This window comes from Entelurus aequoreus, linkage group LG03 (genome assembly GCF_033978785.1).
Source record: "Entelurus aequoreus isolate RoL-2023_Sb linkage group LG03, RoL_Eaeq_v1.1, whole genome shotgun sequence".
Classification (NCBI taxonomy): domain Eukaryota; kingdom Metazoa; phylum Chordata; class Actinopteri; order Syngnathiformes; family Syngnathidae; genus Entelurus; species Entelurus aequoreus.
Genome location: NC_084733.1, coordinates 24,223,621 through 24,242,662, shown reverse-complemented (window position 1 = coordinate 24,242,662; position 19,042 = coordinate 24,223,621). Strand labels below are relative to the sequence as shown.

General features: G+C 40.6%; 2 protein-coding genes across 5 annotated transcripts in view; one reads left to right on the top strand and one right to left on the bottom strand.

Annotated features, from left to right (window-relative positions):
- LOC133646303 (brain-enriched guanylate kinase-associated protein) overlaps positions 1 to 8,528 on the top strand; it is a 131,459-nt gene extending 122,931 nt beyond the window's left edge. For both annotated transcript variants that reach the window (XM_062041522.1, XM_062041524.1), the window contains exon 7: positions 5,160 to 8,528. In XM_062041522.1, coding sequence (XP_061897506.1) covers positions 5,160 to 6,689 — 1,530 coding nt within the window. In that variant the 3' untranslated portion in view covers positions 6,690 to 8,528. The remainder of the gene's footprint in view (positions 1 to 5,159) is intronic.
- Positions 1 to 19,042, bottom strand: part of wdr25 (WD repeat domain 25) — a 100,105-nt gene that overhangs the window by 33,597 nt on the left and 47,466 nt on the right. The window contains exons 4-8 of one of the 3 annotated variants that reach the window (XM_062041526.1): positions 18,203 to 18,333; positions 14,737 to 14,907; positions 14,435 to 14,575; positions 10,424 to 10,646; positions 10,091 to 10,117 (exon numbers count right to left, since the gene is read on the bottom strand). In XM_062041526.1, the coding sequence (XP_061897510.1) occupies positions 10,425 to 10,646; positions 14,435 to 14,575; positions 14,737 to 14,907; positions 18,203 to 18,333 (665 nt within the window). In that variant the 3' untranslated portion in view covers positions 10,091 to 10,117; position 10,424. Of the gene's footprint in view, positions 1 to 10,090; positions 10,118 to 10,297; positions 10,647 to 14,434; positions 14,576 to 14,736; positions 14,908 to 18,202; positions 18,334 to 19,042 lie in introns of those variants that run through there. The other 2 variants (XM_062041527.1, XM_062041528.1) reach the window with 2 other exon arrangements.

Genomic DNA, 19,042 nt, shown 5'->3' with positions numbered 1-19,042 from the left:
ATGAGTGTCACTTTTATGGCGAGGCATTAAACCATTAACAGCAATAAGTGGAACAAGAGAAGTTGAAGTGTATGCCGTTGGATGGATTAAAAGCAAACAGAATGTAGTGGTGGTGGTGGTGGTACTGCTAATTAAGATTTGCCTCAGATAACAGTCGATGCTGAGCTTGCGACATCCAAGCATCCTCACCTACTTTCCATCTGTACTCCTTCTGGGAATTGGCAGCTGCTAAAAATAGCCTCCATTTACGGGATGCAGGTTATTTTATGCCAAGGCGAGCTTCTATTTTCTAACAAAGCCAAGTCAGTAATTTATCTTTTTTTTTTTGTATTCCCAGCTGGAGCCCAGCAGCTCTCGTTTAATCTGAATCTAAGACGCACCCTCTGGAACTGATAGGTCTTTGATGGTACTGTAGACTGAGGAAGAAGGGACACAGAGCGAGGGAGGAAATGAGAGCTTTTTGCTTGAGAAGGCACCGGAGGATGAAAGAGCTGGAAAAGGAACATCCAACTGCCAAATTTAATAGCCATAAAGAAAAAGTCGGTTTTGGCAAATAGTTATAACAGTAAAATAAATGTTAAGAAACTATACAATTCCAAGAAAATACCGGATGAAATGCATGAAAAGATACAGTTCTATATGAATATGAATATAGATACCTTTATTCTTTGTGTGGTGACAAGTAAACAGCAAGGCCAAAGCCCGGGCAAAAAGCGGAATAGCTTTGGGAAACACGGTGGCACAAATAAATGAATGGATGTGGTGTTCTGCAGTTTTCTGACAAGTTCATTAGAGGGGCAAAGTAGTGCAAATCCCCCGAGAAACACCAGCTGGCCCAGACTGTGTGAACCGAGCGAGAATGAATTACTTTCTAAAGCAGAGCAAACGATGGTGGTCCTAAAGGAGCGGCAATGGAAGAAAAAAATAACCTTAAGTAGAAACACATACCCATCAATCAATCATCAATCAATCAATGTTTATTTATATAGCCCTAAATCACAAGTGTCTCAAAGGGCTGCACAAGCCACAACGACATCCTCGGTACAGAGCCCACATACGGGCAAGGAAAAACTCACCCCAGTGGGACGTCGATGTGAATGACTATGAGAAACCTTGGAGAGGACCACATATGTGGGTAACCCCCCCCTCTAGGGGAGACCGAAAGCAATGGATGTCGAGTGGGTCTGACATAATATTGTGAAAGTCCAGTCCACAGTGGATACCCATACTTGCCAACCCTCCCGAATTATCCGGGAGACTCCCGAATTTCAGTGCCTCTCCCGAAAATCTCCCGGGACAACCATTCTCCCGAAAATCTCCCGATTTCCAGCCGGACAACTATATTGGGGGTGTGCCTTAATGGCACTGCCTTTAGCGTCGTCTCTCACCTGAAAAGGAGACTATTATATATGTCTCCGTTATCCATAGGTTAATCTATAACCCATAAAGTAGGCAGGCACGGAGCTATTTCTCAGCGTGTGTTTATTCCAGCCGGCACGTTAATACACTGACACACAACAACAACAATGATGATAGTATATATCTGATAGTATATATCTGTATCATGAATCAATTTAAGTGGACCCCGACTTAAACAAGTTGAAAAACTTATTCGGGTGTTACCATTTAGTGGTCAATTGTACGGAATATGTACTTCACTGTGCAACCTACTAATAAAAGTCTCAATCAATCAATCAATCAACATCCACAAGGCGGCGGCAACGCAGTATTATGGGCCACCTTGCAAGCAACATTCCGTTCTCATTTGCGGATGTTTTCAACAAATCCGTGAAGGATATGTTCCCGGATTCAGAGATCGCTCGCCAGTACTCAAATGGCAGAACAAAAGCTACTCAAATAGTGAAAGGCAAGTGTTATTTTTTTTTTTTAAAGTAAGCAGCAAGTACAGTACAGTTAGTAGAACAATTGTGTTTTCATTACTGTACTATATAGATATATAAATATAAGAAATACTTTCATTTCAGTGAATTCTAGCTATAAATATACTCCTCCCTCTTAACCCCGCCCCCCGGCCCCGCCCCCTCCCCCGACCCCGCTCCCTCCGCCCACCCCCCAATCTCCCGAATTCGGAGGTCTCAAGGTTGGCAAGTATGCACATACCGTAATTTCCGGGCTATAGAGCACACCTTTTTTTAGGCCGCACCCACTTAACTTTGGGACAAATGTAATTTTTTACACGTCCATTAACTGCAGGTGCACATATAAAAACAGTAAAGATTGGCAGGTTCCTTTTTTTGATGGCCGGGTTAATCACTTTTGGTGGGTTGTTAGAATTTCATCGCGTCTTCTCCAAGGTGAAGGTGAGTGCACAATGCGTTTGATTTGATGTGAACAATTTAATTGGTCCACCGTGACCCTGTCGGCAATTTCCCTGGTTTGATATGACAAGGCTAACTATTGCCGTACGGGTGTAACGATTCGTCTTAACGAGGATTTGATTGGAATCATAATTTGAGGTAACAGATAAAATTCAGGGACGATGTTAATTTATTTATATCGATAAGATCCGAAACAATTTTGTGAGTTGAAATCAATTCAGTAACTGTGTGACTGTGAAATAAATCCAGGACACTGCAGATGAGCATAAGAAAATTACCGTATTTTCCGGACCATAGGGCGCACTGCCGATGAATGGTTTATTATTGATCTTTTTTCATACATATGGCGCACCGGATTATTAATCTATGCAAAATGTTGCATAGATTATGTTTTACAGATCATCTTCAAGCCGCTTTCTGACAGTCGCTTCCAGATGCGCCGTTTTGTGGGCGGTCTTATTTACGTGGCTCACCTTCGGCAGCGTCTTTTCCCCGTCATCTTTGTTGTAGCGGTGTAGCGTGCAAGTACGGGAGTGGAAGAAGTGTCAAAAGATAGAGCTAACTGTTTTAATGGCACGCAGACTTTACTTAAATCAATAACGGAGCAGCATCTCCTCATCAGGAAACAACAACACCGGAAATGTGTCCCGTGAAAAACCGTCCGACCGGGACTCTCTAATGACTAAAGTTCCTTGGATGAATAATGTAAACTCACTACACCGGTATGATTTAGCGCTTTCATGGCGAGTTTACTGACAGATGTAAGTAAGAACTTTAAACTACTTTATATTAGAAATGGCAACAGCGGAGGATGAATGCATCATAACAAGTAGAGCAAAAGAAGAAGCTTATCGACTACGGTCTCGTCACGGACTACAAAGGCGGACGCTCGCAATTTTTCAGGATTTATGCAGATCCCAAATACAGATCAGCAGGTACCAGAAGGGAAGAAAAGTTGTTTTTGCATAATAATGCGGAACAAAACGCCAGATAATATGTACCATACCATAATACTACTCGTATGTTGAAGCACATCAGGCGGTGTGGCTTCATAGCCTACCAAAGTCGTACAAAAACATTTTGCTAGATTTATGAGCGCCGTGTGTAATGTTCTATATTTTCAATGGAACATATAAAATGTTGGTGTTGTTTACTTGAGTCATATTGCTATCCCACCACGTACAAAACAAAATTCCTTTGAGGTCGGTAAGCAAAACCAGAATTATTACGTACATTAGGCGCACCGGGTTATAAGGCGCACTGTCGAGTTTTGAGGGAAAAAAAGGATTTTAAGTGCGCCTTATAGTCCGGAAAATACGGTATGTTTAAATTAATTATTGGTACAAACAATCAAGTAAACAGCGATTAATGGCCATCTTATTTGAATAAAGTGCATCAACACTTTAGGTTGGATTAACCAGAGCAAACCTTTTCTGCTCTCATTTTCAGTTTTTGAGAAATGTTCAATAAAAGTACAGTAACCTACATTTTACCTGTAGATTTACCTGCTAATTCTGCTTTTGTTTTTCAACATAAAATAATACAATATTAAAATAAAATAAAAAGTGCAACCAGCATATGTTTAGGTTAAATTAGCCATAGATGTACCTACTTCTTTTACTGTTCTTTTTCCAACATCTTTTTTTTTGTTATTGTCTGTTTTTTGTTTGTCAATATCTACTCTCGTCACATCACATTCGACCTCCTTTGACGTCATCCTTGCACTAACGCAGGCATGACAATTCAACAGATGTTGAAACTGTTACACTACTCTCTCATATTTAACAGAAGAGCAAGTGAAATCAACTTCTACTTTGTGCTCCTGCTCCATGAGCGTGTGTTGAATTCAATGGCGCCGAAGGATGTTCGAAAGATTGGTTCTGTCGTCATTGTATTTTACATAACTCAGTGAGCAACCTATTAAGAACATCTCTGTCTTTGCAAAAGCCTAAGTGTTTCCACAATGATGGCTCGGTATCGGTTATATTTGTTTTGATGGTGCGTGGCGATGACGTCACAGATGATAACGTTTAACGCTTTTATTTATTTAAAAGTGCTAAAAACAACTTTAAATAAAGTCTGCCCTTCTTAAAGCCAATGTTTTATTTTCTGGTATCAATAAAATCGATTAATTAATTTTCAAAACAATGTTAGATCGATACATATCTTCTAGAGGGCCAACAAGTAGAGCACAGATCGATATATTTGAATCTTAAGAATATAAATTGATCTATCGATCAATAGTAATACCCCTGTATTGGCAGCATGTGAACTGTCTAGCACTGTTACCAGCTCAGTGGCCTTGCGGTTAAGGTGTCCGCCCTGAGACTGGAAGGTTGTGAGTTCAAACCCCGGCCGAGTCATACCAAAGACTATAAAAATGGGACCCATTGCCTCCCTCAGCATCAAGGGTTGGAATTGGGGGTTAAATCACCAAATGATTCCAGAGCGTGGCGCACGCTGCTGCTCACTGCTCCCCTCCCCTCCCAGGTGGTGAACATGGAGATGGGTCAAATGCAGAAGACAAATTTCACCACACCCAGTGTGTTTGTGACAATAATTGGGACTTTAACTTTAACTTTAACTTTTAAAGCGACGGGTTCCAAGTCTGGGGAAAAAGTAGCGGCTTATAGACCGAAGATTAAGGTAAACCTAAAAAGATCCATTTGCACTCACTGTACAAATTATGAAAACTTTCACTTAATTTTACCGAAAGCGTGTCTTATTAAATCTGAAGAATGAGTCACTTGCGATCAGTTAAACACCTCAATTTTAATGTTGAAATATTTATTAGGCCTGTTTTGTCTCTCTGTGCTGCAGCTGCCACTGGACTTTCAGGAGCGCATCACTTCCCACATGGAGAAACATAATCAGGGCGGTGAAGCGGCCATGGCCATGTGCCACTCCAATTATTCTGATGCTGTGCCCACAGCCGTCATTGCCAAGCTCCTTGAAAAGCCAGAACCAGGAAACAGTGGCCTCATTACTCGATCCCTCAGCCCTCGCCCGCAGGAAGGAGACTCGATGACGGGAACAGGAACGAATGATCACTTCAACCGCCGCAATACATACAAGACCTCTGACCTGTACTGCAGTGATACGGCCCTCTATTGCCCTGAACGCTGGCAGGATACAGATCGCCGGCAGAGTATGGACCTTCACGGCACTGTTGTGCACCAGCTTCACGCCCAGAACTCCACTGACAGCAATCCAGATGAGGAGGCCTACCCCTCGGGGAGCTTCTCCAATCATGAGCCACCATCGCCTTTCCACCACCATGACGAGTTCAGTGCCACAAGCCTCCCCGCCTCCAGTTCCTACTCCAGTTTCAGCCTTGCCTCAGACGATAAAGGCGGACTAGGGGGTGCACGCACGGCCAGTAGCACTTTATCTACTTCCCACCAGGGTTTGTACTTAGACTGGCGGGATGGCGGCAGTGGGGAGTATGACCGTAAAAGCATGTCTTCCTACGATAAAGACAGCCCAGGTTTCCCTAAGTCTAACAGCATTCAGCACATCATCACATCGAGAAGCCCTCAGAAGGGCACCACGCCAGCATACGCCAGGCCAGCCTCTTGCCTCAGTGAACCATACCACTCCAGCAGCCCTCGCCTGGCCTCCTCTCACAGCATGGGGTCTACAACCGGCCTAGGTCAGGCACAGGGAGGACCTCTGGATAGCAGAGCTGACAGCCACGCGGCAGAGGATGACCTAAGCAGCCGGTGGAGACAGCTGAGTGTAGAAGACATCAACGCGTTCTCGCCTTCCTACCGTAACGTCACAGGACGGGTCTCCCCGTACAGTTTCTCAGAGTGCCATTATGCCGTGGGCCCCTCGAGCAAGGCCAAAGGATTGCTCTACAGCAGCTTCCAAGAGGGAGATGACGTCTTCCACAGCCACATGCTGGACCAGCGTTTTGCTCCTTCGCCCAGCCGCAGCCCCAAACTTCCACCTGTAGAACTTCGCAAACAGAAAAAAACGTCTGCGCTGTATCGAGCCCAGGACGGCAACCCGGACAGCTTGGTCCTCTCAGGAAGTTCTAAAGACAAGGAGGGCGGAGGGGGAGTGACGGCGGCGGGCGGCAATGCCAAGAAAGACTATGTCAATCTGAGCGCCGGAAGCTCGGCCGAGTCCTTACACCAAAGCTCCTTAGAAGCCTCCAGTCTTCAGCATTACCCGAGTCCCAGGCCGAAGGTCAGGCCCCGCCCGAGCTCCAGCTCTGCCCTCAGTGCCGTCGGCCCCGCACTGCCGAAAAAGACCTCACCAAGATACCAAAAATTTGGCAGCACGGGGCTGACGAGGAAAGACAGTCTGACCAAGGCGCAGCTCTACGGCACGCTGCTGAACTGACGCGACGAGGGAGAGCTTGTCGTTTATGCATGACGATGATGATAACTAGCCTTCTGTACTGTATGTCTTAAATGTCTGCTGCAGCATACTTGGTGTGAAAAGAGTGTCCGTTGATGTTTTATGTATCTCAGCCAAGGCATGTTCGATGCAGTCTGCGACATTTACTTTCTATTGTACGTCATAATTAAAGTATAGCTAGAGTACTCGAGACCCACTATGGTGTAGCAATTCTGTGACGTTTCAGTTTAATGATGGTATTTAGAACCACTGGGATAAAAGACAGACCATGAACATACTGTGCTTTCTCACATAACTTTGGTACTGTTAGTAATACCAGCAAAAAATTGTTACACCTACTGTATAACAGAAGCATGTACGATGTGATGAAAACATCCTACAGTGTGGGAGTGGTAATGTTATCCATCATGTCATAGGGACCTACTTCATAGCATAATGGATTATGCTAAATATGTATCTCATTATAAGTGTATAGCCAACCTTCGATATATATTTTTTTTGTTTATCTTAATAATTTGATCAGAAAATTGTTATAATAGGGAAAACCTAAAAAAATAGGAAAGTAAAACTATTAATTGTAATGCAGTGGTTCAGACGCAAGCTTTTTAACATGACTCAAGCAGCATTTTGTTCTTATTTCTATATCTAAAATTAGATATTGACATGTAATGTTGCATTGCACAGTCGATAGTCGCATACCAGGACACTTGTGAAAATTGCCTTAATTCTGTTTAGTGGACACACAACATTTGCAGCATGAAATAAGTGTAGGTACTCTATAGCTGATGTATTCTTACTGTACATACTCTAGTGTCTTCTTCCTGCTTGACATAACGACAGGAGTGAGTCTCTTGTACGACTGGGAACACTGTGTGATCACATTTCATTCTGGTCCGTTTGGCTGTACACCATAGAACAATAGAAAGTCAATACACTTATGAGGCGCACCCCAGGATGAATCGTTAATTTGTCTTTTTAGGATTTGTGAAATAAGACGAGTGCTATAAAAAACATAAATGCGACCAAAATTGCAATCAAGTGTATCCAATTAGACTTTCACACCAGATTTTTACAAACGCTTGATAAATAATGAGATCACAAGTCATTATTTTGATACGGATTCCCATTATTTTGAGTGGTAAGTCCATATTTCCCTTTGGAGAGCACAACATTTAAATGACAGAGGATATTTGTATCTTTACAATTGCAGAAGTGGGCTTCCATCGTTAAGTTCAATAAGTAAAGCGAAACTCAGCGTCACCCCAGAAAAAGACTTTAGTAGCTTTTCTCTGCTTGCTTTTACCTCAAAGAGGAAAGGCATAAGAAACTATCAAAAATACTTAAAATAAGATTATTTTGTGGATTGTCATGTTTCTACCTCTCCCATTTTTGAAAACACTGGCTTCTGGCTGTTTTAAATTGGTTGAAATTGCAACTGCTAAATGTAAAAACTGCAGCACTAAAGTTTCTCCAGTCATTATCAAAATAATTAAGAACAATATTGATTTTTTTTTAAGGGATGTAGTGTATAGAGAAAGAGATACACACTAAATGCATCTATACACAACTCTTCTACCGATACGACTGTTTTCTATTCTGTTGATATTATATTGTTGGAATGTGTTGACCCCTGGTCGAGGAGGCACAAGTGCTTTCTGGCCAGTCCTACCTCCAAAACTGCCCCAGTAACCACAGACCTGAATGTCAACATGTCTGTCTGATGCATGATTATATATTTTTGATGTATTTATTTAATAAAGATGAGTGTTGGGAAATACAATACGGACCTTCATGCTTTGCTTTTGAAAATTCAGATTTTCTGTGTGCATAATGGAACCATTAAAATCAAACTGAATGCTCATCGACCTCAGATTTGTTTGGATTTCAAAACAGTATTGTTTAGCAGTAGCTAATGGAAGTAGTCGCGCAAATTATATATATATATATATATATATATATATATATATATATATATATATATATATATATATATATATATATATATATATATATATATATATATATATATATATATATATATATATATATATATATATATATATAAATATATATATATATATATATATACACACAGAGTCGTGGTCAAAAGTTTACATACACTTGTGAAGTACATAATGTCATGGCTGTCTTGAGTTTCCAATAATTTCTAAAAAAAAAAAATGTGTCTTTGTCTCTCCATGATTGTGAATGATAGGCAAAATTCCCAAAAAAGTGCAGTTCCCCTTTAAGAATACAATTTGTTCATGTTTAAATAATAGGCTCCAGCACCCCCGCGACCCTGAACGGGACAAGCGGTAGAAAATGGATGGATGGATGGATATTTTTACTTTCTAATCAACTTGAGGGTTGAGGCCCAGCAGTAAAATCACGCCCTTCACTATTCAGTTTGGTTTAATCCACTTTAAGTTGCAGTATGGCGACGCCGGTAACCCTGCCTGACGGGGCGCCCATCCAGCACACAAGGTGAATCTTTTTTTCCCTTTATCCTTGCTGCGCCCTCAAGAGAAAACCACCTGTATCCATGTGGCCAATACCAAGAACCGTCAATGCTCCTACGTTATGCTCCAATTCCGAAAAGTGTTGCTGAAGAAACAGACAGTTAAGAAGTAGAAGTTTGTTTGTTTTTTAACATTTAAGTAAACTTGGTCCGTTGATTGTACAATAATCTGAAATGGATCATTTGCCAGCAACCCTCGCGACCCGAAAGGGACAAGCGGTAGAAAAATGGATGGATGGATGGATGAATTACCAGTATATTGTTTTTTGACTCAGTCTGTCAAATGAATTATTATAATGTACATACATAAACAAGATGTATTTTAAGATGCATTTTACAGGTATCACTGACATATGTAGACTATTGCAATATAAATATATCACAATATCGCAATACTGTATTGTATTGTATTATTATGCATACAGTAGTGTCAAGTCCTTGTCAATACCTAGCCCAAAAGCCAAGGGCAATAAATAATACAGTGAACATTTTTTCTTACTTGAATAAGAGCGCAAAAACTAGAATTCTGTATGTGCAGGAGTGACATATACTGTGTTTTAAAGGCTTCAGGAGTGAAAAGGGATCACAAGCATCCATCCATCCATCTTCAACCGCTTATCCGGAATCGGGTCGCGGGGACAACAGCTCCAGCAGAGACCCCCAGACTTCCCTCTCCAGAGCAACATTAGTGACTTCCTCCTGGGGAATCCCGAAGCGTTCCCAGGCCAGAGAGGAGATATAATCCCCCCATCTGGTCCTTGGCCTGCCACGGGGCCTCCTCCCAGAGGGACGTGCAACGAGGACCTCCCTAGGGAGACGCTCGTGAGGCATCCGCACGAGATGCCCGAACCACCTAAGCTGGCTCCTTTCCAAGCGAGTCTCTCTCGGGTGACTGTGGATCACAAAGCATGTCATTGCTTTTTGTTGACTTGTGGGATTTGGGACAAAGTGCTGACAAGAGCTGACAGATTTGAACGCATCATTCCAGTGCTGTCTCTCGAGCTCTCGTTTTCAGTAGTGAGGGAAAAGTCATATAAGAGCTGGCTAAAACATAGACACATCAAGATACAAATAATAGTTTATTTTAAAGGATTATTTGGAGAAGTGCTAACAGTGTTTGTGTACTCCAATGATACAATTCCACAATGTCTCTTCACCAACCTATCATATGTATTCATTTAAATTTTCCATTCAGTACCTCAGTGCCAGACCTTGATAGCTCCACCCCAGTCGCAAGTAGCTGCGGTCGCCGGCAGGACACAATGCTGAGAAACGCACAGGCATGGTTGGCTGTGGGCTTGGAAAGCAGTAAGTGGACGGGCATTGTGGTAGTCGTAGAAGTGGGCCAAGCCGGTGGAGCTGCCGGATGCTAAAATTGTTCCATCCTGAGAAAACTCACACTGCACCGCATATCCTTCCACCTAAGAAAAAGCATATTAAGGTTGTGTATGATGAATTTGTCCAAATGCAAACTGTATAAAATTATATTTTTTAGGAGTGCTCCAAACAGGACCTCCTGCATTGTTTGACAACCCAGATTTTGAGTGTTTTGATTGAATAAAACAAAGAGGATGATGATTCCCTGTCTGTTTTGCCATGGCCGTGCCATAAGCCTTGGTGATATATCAATTGTATTTATATCCTGGAGTTATTTGTTGCAGACGATTTAAAAATAAAATAATACATTTTGCTCCGGCATACTTTGTGCCCCTAAAAAGCTCCCGTAGCTTGCGCCTTCCCCGTACTTCCTTACCGACTGACATAGCAAAACATGACTAATGCTAAGGCAAACAAGAACAAGACGTTCCACAGAAAAAAAAGTGTTGTCAGTACTTTGGTTTTGCTGCAAAAGGCGTGGAACAAGTGACTGCACCATGCAAAGGTTGTTTAAAAAAGGCATCAGCACAACAAACTTGTTCCAGTATCTGAAACCGAAGACTCCAGCCGAGTGCGGGAAATACAATTATTTACGAGGCGAACAAGACGCAACAACTATGGGCTAAAAACTACCTTACTATGGTGGAATCATTTACACCAGGTATGTATAGTGATGCCATGTTTGATGAGAAAGAAGCACAATGCGTAGAGCGATCACTAAAGCAGTTGCTCTGCACACCAACAAGATGTGTGAATGAAAAAGGCTGCGTTTACTTTATCTACTTATTGAAAAAAACTACAGTCCTCACAATGTTTTACTTCATTTTTTGTTTGGATACAATGTATAATACTAAAAAAAATTTACAGAAGTATGCTATTTAAGACAGAAGTTTGAAGTTTGCACTTTATTGAGATTGTTTATTTGCATTCAAAGGGTAAAGCTAAATTTTTTTAACAAAAGTATTCTATTCAAGCAGAAGTATTGCTTCCGAAGGGAAGTTCTTCATTAATTTCTTGGAAAATGATTCCATAGAAAGTACAATTTATATTTTGTCTAAAAAGAACAACATTATACAAATTAGAATTTTGCCAAGAGTAAGATGCAGTGCATTTCAAACTACTAGTTTTTGATTAAATACAAGAAAATACTTGTTTTGAATTATGCAGACAATGGTTTCTTAAAGGCCTACTGAAATGAAATGTTCTTATTTAAACGGGGATAGCAGGTCCATTCTATGTGTCATACTTGATCATTTCGCGATATTGCCATATTTTTGCTGAAAGGATTTAGTAGAGAACATCGACGATAAAGTTCGCAACTTTTGGTCGCTGATAAAAAAGCCTTGCCTGTACCGGAAGTAGCGTGATGTCACAGGTTGTGGAGCGCCTCACATCTGCACATTGTTTACAACCATGGCCAGCAGCAGCGAGAGCGATTCGGACCGAGAAAGCGACGATTACCCCATTAATTTGAGCGAGGATGAAAGATTTGTGGATGAGGAAAGTGAGAGTGAAGGATTAGAGGGCAGTGGAAGCGATTCAGATAGGGAAGATGCTGTGAGAGGCGGGTGGGACCTGATATTCAGCTGGGAATGACTAAAACAGTAAATAAACAAGACATACAGTATACATACTCTATTAGCCACAACACAACCAGGCTTATATTTAATATGCCACAAATTAATCCGCATAACAAACACCTCCCCCCTCCCGTCCATATAACCCACCAATACAAATCAAACACCCGCACAACACACTCAATCCCACAGCCCAAAGTACCGTTCACCTCCGTAAAGTTCATACAGCACATATATTTCCCCAAAGTTACGTACGTGACATGCACATAGCGGCACGCACGTACGGGCAAGCGATCAAATGTTTGGAAGCCAAAGCTGTACCCACGGTATCGCGTCTGCTATCCAACTCAAAGTCCTCCTGGTTGTGTTGCTGTAGCCAGCCGCTAATACACCGATCCCACCTACAGCTTTCTTCTTTGCTGTCTTCATTGTTCATTAAACAAATTGCAAAAGATTCACCAACACAGATGTCCAGAATACTGTGGAATTTTGCGATGAAAACAGACGACTTAGTAGCTGGCCACAATGGTGTCCCAATATGTCCGCACAATCCGTGACATCACGCGCAAACGTCATCATACCGAGACGTTTTCAGCAGAATATTTTGCGGGAAATTTAAAATTGCACTTTACTAATCTAACCCGGCCGTATTGGCATGTGTTGCAATGTTAAGATTTCATCATTGATATATAAACTATCAGACTGCGTGGTCGGTAGTAGTGGGTTTCAGTAGGCCTTTAAAACAAAGTGGAGAAAAAAATCGTAAAAATCGTCAATCAAATTTTTGGTGAAAAAATTGGGGATTTTATTTTTAGGCCATATTGCCCAGGCCTACCGTGCCATGTTGTACTTGCCATGTATCTTTGTTTAATATCTCTGTGATGTCACTATCAATGTAAAGGCAGGAATGATCTGAGCTCGATAGAAAGATGAATGGTAACTCCTCCGTATCGTAGTCTGGTTACTAATTTGTGTCAAATGTCCTAGCATTACATACTATCAAATATTAAATAGGGGTTTTGCTAAATGCTTATTTAGTGAAACGAAAATAAATGTAAAACTGCATCAATATACATAAATTAAAGATGCATCAATAATCGATTTTTAATCGAGTCGTAGCTCCTGAATCGTAATCGAATCAAGAGGTGCCCAAAGATACATGTTTGTAGTAATAAATATGATTAGAACATTTTAACATTTTGTTTGTGTTCAATTACAGTAAGTGTGTTTATCCTAAACATTCCTGCCACGTCATTTTGCACACAATGGCATTATTAAGTTTTTTTTTTAACATATACCTCAATAATATCATACCGTGGCCTTAATACTGTGATAATACCGTACCGTGAGATTTTCATACCGTTACATTCCTAAATTGCAGTTATCCACCAACATGTTTAAGGGTTTGCTTTCCAGCCTTATCATCTGTATTCTTCTACAGTATGGGGAAGTATAAAAACTATGATTTGGTTCATCCATGAATGGTTTTGTTTAAAATAAGGTTGTTAAATGATTCATTCAATTCATTAATTTGTCGGAATTAGCTTTGAACTGTACTACCCACATCCTTCTAAAACATTGGGAAGTATCCGAACTGGGTGCTTGGGTTTTAGGATCATCCATGGATTGTTTCTTTTGAAATAACTTTTCAACAGGTCGTACGTGGTTTAAATTCACATCTACCTCCAAATGTCTAGGGTTGAACAGTTCCACCACCGTATTTTTACAAGTAAACTTTCCAACTGTACCATCCTCATCCTTGAACTAAGTTGGAAGGGATCCAAAATGTGATTTTAGGAGTTTTGCAGGATTAGAGAACAGTTCCATATCAACAAAAAATTATAAGGTCAATTGACTCAAATGTTGTCTTTTGAATGACATTGAATCCGTAAGAAAAAAACAACTAATTAGCTTATCCAATTTATCACTTGATCGTACGATTAAAAGTACATGTGTAAATATTGTTGTGGCTGGTTAGTGTGCTATGTAATGTCAAATTGCACGAGAATTCCATTATCCCCCCACTCTGTAGAAGTATAACACATTTATGTTGGCAGAGGGTGTTAGAAAAAAAACATTGCAGGCCTTGAATTTACATGTTGTGTTTGACACTTCCTTGCCTACTATTAATTATGTGTCCGTACTGTACATCCGATAACACTGCTATTTCGCTATTGATCGTGCATGTGTGAAACTCATGCACTCTCTCCCCTCCCACATCCCCCCGCTCCCCCGGGGGCAAAGTAGTTTCTGACCTTGTGTCCTTCGTAGCGGCGTCTCTTGTTCATTCTATAGGGCCGCTGGGAGGAAAAAACTCCCATATAGTTGCCATTGGTCTGGGCCACAAATGAGTCCTCCTGCGGGTGAAGAGCCAGGCTGGGGCAGGTGTACCTCTCCTGGTATCCGGAAGGTAAATAAATTAGTACTTTTATCACTATATTTGGACATATTTAACACCCCTGACAGAGAATTAAGTTGCACGGTTGTGTTTAGCAGCTATTTTATTGATACATACATATCACAACATCTTGTTTATACAGCGGTTACCAAAACTTACATGGTAGATCTGGTTGGAGACCTTGGCTGTGGTCTGGAAGTCCCAGGCGATGAGGGTGCGGTCTGCAGAGTCTCTGCTGACACAGTCTGAACTTGTGATAAGGTCCAAACCACCTCTCAGGAAAAGAATGTCTAACGTCTGCTGGATCCCCGCTTTGTACACTTTCACTACCTGGGGAAAAAATTATACAGTATATGAAATGTAGTACAATGTCATTCAGTACAGCACAACCCGTTTAAGTTGACGCCACTTTGAACTGGCTGACTGACGCATAAATACAGTAAGCGGTTGTTAACATAACTGAAACCTAAAGTAGCCATTGCTTTAATTTTTACTTGTGACTTTTGCAGACACATCAGAAGAATGGGCGACACTATAGCAAAAGATTTTTGACCTCCTGTATACCTCAATTAATCGCATGGTGTGTCATCCACTCGAAAATGTAAGTGACTTATCTCTAACAAACGTATGGTGGACTCTGTCGTTACTTATTAGTAAATAAACAAGCACCACACTGTATGAGGAAGTACTGTCCAAAGGGTGTATTTAAAACCATATTCCTTTCCAGACTCCTTAAACATGTTAACACCCAACACTTTTTTATACATAATAATTCTAGTTTTACATGCGGAAAACATAAAAAAATTCATTACAATGACAAATTAAATGGATAAATCAACATTTAACATATTCTTGTTGGTTAGAGTGTGATGTGGTGTGTTTAGTGATACTCTGGAATTACAGACTCTAAGGCTCTCCTTTACTTTGATTGGACTATTACTGCAAGCTACAATTTTGTTGGGCTCTAAGGTGGGTTATTTAGCACTCGTAATCGACTGACGTAGTGCGTGTGAAAACGGAGGTAGCAATCGTAATACCTGACTTTAGACTAAGGGCCTGATCTACTATAGGTGTGCATGTATTAAAACACGTGCAAACTTGATAGCAAATGCAAAGCTGATCTAAGCTTGTGCGCAGAGGATTGTGTCTCTTAAAGGGGAACTGCACTCTGCACTTTTTTTATTCATTTTGTCAATCGTTCACAATCATTATGAAAGACGAATATTAACTAAACTTTGATAAAAGTCAGCTTACAGCGGAGCCAATGGGAGCTCCACTATTCCGCCCATAAAATTACCACTCCATTTACATGTCGTGACTTGAATATTAACCCAGTATTAGTGATATTATTAATAGAAGTGATAACGCAGACAAACTATTCATAGCCGCACCGTAAACACTTCTTGTGTGCCGATTGATCAGCTGCTTCCTCGTTTCCCTGTTTCCTGTATGTTTATTGTAGATCATAAATCATGCCTCTCACCTGAAAAGTAGATGGCTGAAAATATAATCCGACAAGTTGGGACACTTTGATAGCCATTTAGGACCTGGAACTGGCGAGGACGACAAGAAAAGCACTTGTTCCCCCCCGTTCCCCCACGCCGTTTTTTTGCAAAGATTATGAGACATTTTTCATCTAAATGGGAATATATGAACATCCTAGCAGTCGGCATCCTAATGACAGCAGACTTTATACAGTAAGTGATGTGTTATTATGTTTGTTGGCTCTCATTAAGTCTGCAGTGAGCAGAAATTAGTGATGAAAAAAAAAAGCAACTGTTGTGATGCGTTTTTTAAATTAATGCACCGCGTATGCTTAAAATGATCAAAATACGTAAACATTAAATGTTATTATAAATGTGCCTGTTACTACATTACATATATACTTACATTATGTATATAAAACCCTAATGGAAGTGTTTGGATGTTTTTTTAGGGGCTCTAAAGGCAGAATTGAACGGCTCCCGTAGGCTCCATTGTAAGTGGACATTTGATTGCATTTATTTAATATTTAGAATGCATTAACAAAAAATCCATCTGTCCTCATGTCTTTCATAGTGATTGTGAACAATAGGCAACATTCCAAAAAAAAGTGCACTTCCCCTTTAAATGAGCAAAATAGAGCATGAAATCTATTTAGCGTGTCTGTTTTAATGAAAAGGTGAAACTCAAAACATTTGAATAAAGTTTTGTTTATTCCAGCAATTAGATTTACAAGGTGCAACTAATATATGACATAGGCTCATAACATGCAACTTAAGATATTTCAAGTCTTCATTTGATATAATGTTGATGATTATGGCTTACAGTTTATGAAAACCTCGAATTTAAAATCTCCGAAACTTTGGGATTTTCAAAAACAGTAAGCCATCAGTAATCATCATTAAAATTATAACAAATAAGGGCTTGACTTATCTCACTTGACATGTAAGAATTTTATGTCCAGTAAAAGTTTCATATTTGACATGAATGGACTTTTGCACGACATTCAATTTTTTCAGTTTCACTTGTACATGCAGAATACTGTAATGCAGATTAGAAAGCACACAATACTTGGTGGAGGAGATGCAAATATAATCTTGCGCTCCCAATGTGATTTGTCAAGACTGAAACTGTCCTGCGGCCGACGTTTTGTGTCTATTTCTAGCATGTCTGGAAAGTTCATGCCAACCGGCACAGTTACGCACAAACAATGGTGAGAAGGGAGGCGATCGTGCTGCAAAGAAATAACTGAGAGAGAGAATACTCCATCTGTGCGCTTGTCAGAAATACATAAACGATAATATTAAACATTCAGCAATTACATTTATATTGCTATAACTGGTGGATGACTAAGGGGCTGATTAAAACAAATTCAATTAATTATTTTTTTTAATGGTATTTTTTCATATAGGAGATATATTATCATATCTCCTGTATGGGGAAAAAAACCCGATTACAATCTGCATTCTCTTGCCTTTGGACCATTCCAGATGCAACATCACAACACCGAAGCGCCTCCCTAAACACACTTCTGACATACTAAAAATAGGCTATGTTGTCTAGACCGCGCTTCAATGTAGTCTAGAAAAGGTGGCACACATATTTGTGAAATGCATGACAACAACATGCCAAAACGCCACAGGTAGGACCATTTGATGCCGCAGTCAATCAAATCACCCACAAGCTCTTTCTGCAATTTTCAATTGAGACCTACTGGCAGAAGCAATTCCTGGACCTAAAGCTGAAAGCCTGTCATTCAAAACCATTCAATAGGCTTTTAGTCAAAATTATCTGTGTGCATTCAGATTGTGAAAGAGTGAATAGGATTATCATATAAAAGAGCCCATTACAGCTTTAATAGTATTATTACGTTGCAAGCTTCACTAAAACAATTTATGAGTCAATGAGGTTCGCTTTTCACAATTAGTGAGATAACCTGCACTTCTTAGTGCCGTGTATGCATTAATTTAGTGAGGTATAATTCGGGTCACGTTGGTCTTCCAAGCATACACATTTTGGTTTAAGAGTGCGCGTGTGTGTGACTGCACAGGATGCTTTCGATTTAAAAAGGGTCAAAGCACAGCATGTGAAGCCGACTCAATAAAGATGATAGATGTAGTGTAAGGAGGTTAATATGTTTGACCTTGCAGCTACGAGAGTCCCACGCCTTGACCACTGAACTGTAACCTCCGCACAGGAACACCTCCGGATTGCTGGGATGCGAGGCCACACACATCACCTTGAACTGGTTATCCGATCTCACTATCTGCTGACCTTCATGCCAAAACAAGAGAGGAGGGGGAGAGAAACACACACGCAGAGAGAAAAAGTACAAGATCAATGAATCTTTCTTTAATAATACAACTTCACAGTGCTGCTCAGTAGGAGTCCCCTGAATAATGCAGCGTTGAACCAAATTCTATAATATTCGCGTGTCAGCTTTTCAGAATGAAAGTTGTGAGAACTAATTAGGCATGAGATTCAGAACTAACTACATTCTTTTTCGGGAGTTCAAAAGTTACATATATTTGTCTTGAATGACACACTTTGTATGCCATTCAAGACAGTTTGAAATGACAAAAGGTCAAACAGATTGTGTTTCTGGCTGCTGAAATACCTGCCAACTGTCCTTGTCCTTGCCCTGCTGTGTGAGGCAGCAAAAACATTTGCCTCAAGTCACCATAGAGTGAGCCTGATTAGCATATAATTGTTCTTTAAGCAGCATAAGTAACTTTTCAACCTTCATTAAATATTTTTATAACTTCTGGAATGATACATGGACTTACAACTAATGCCACATCTGTCATGGCCTGAGGGGGTCTGTATCGCTCTTACTGGCATAAGCAACTTTGAGGAAGGTGGCAGGAATCCTGCCACACAAAAAACTACAAATGTGCTTGCTTTACGGCATACTTCACCCACTCATTCTCCTTTCGTTAAAAAACGGAAGTCGATGCGAACGTCTGCGTGCAATTACTGCTAT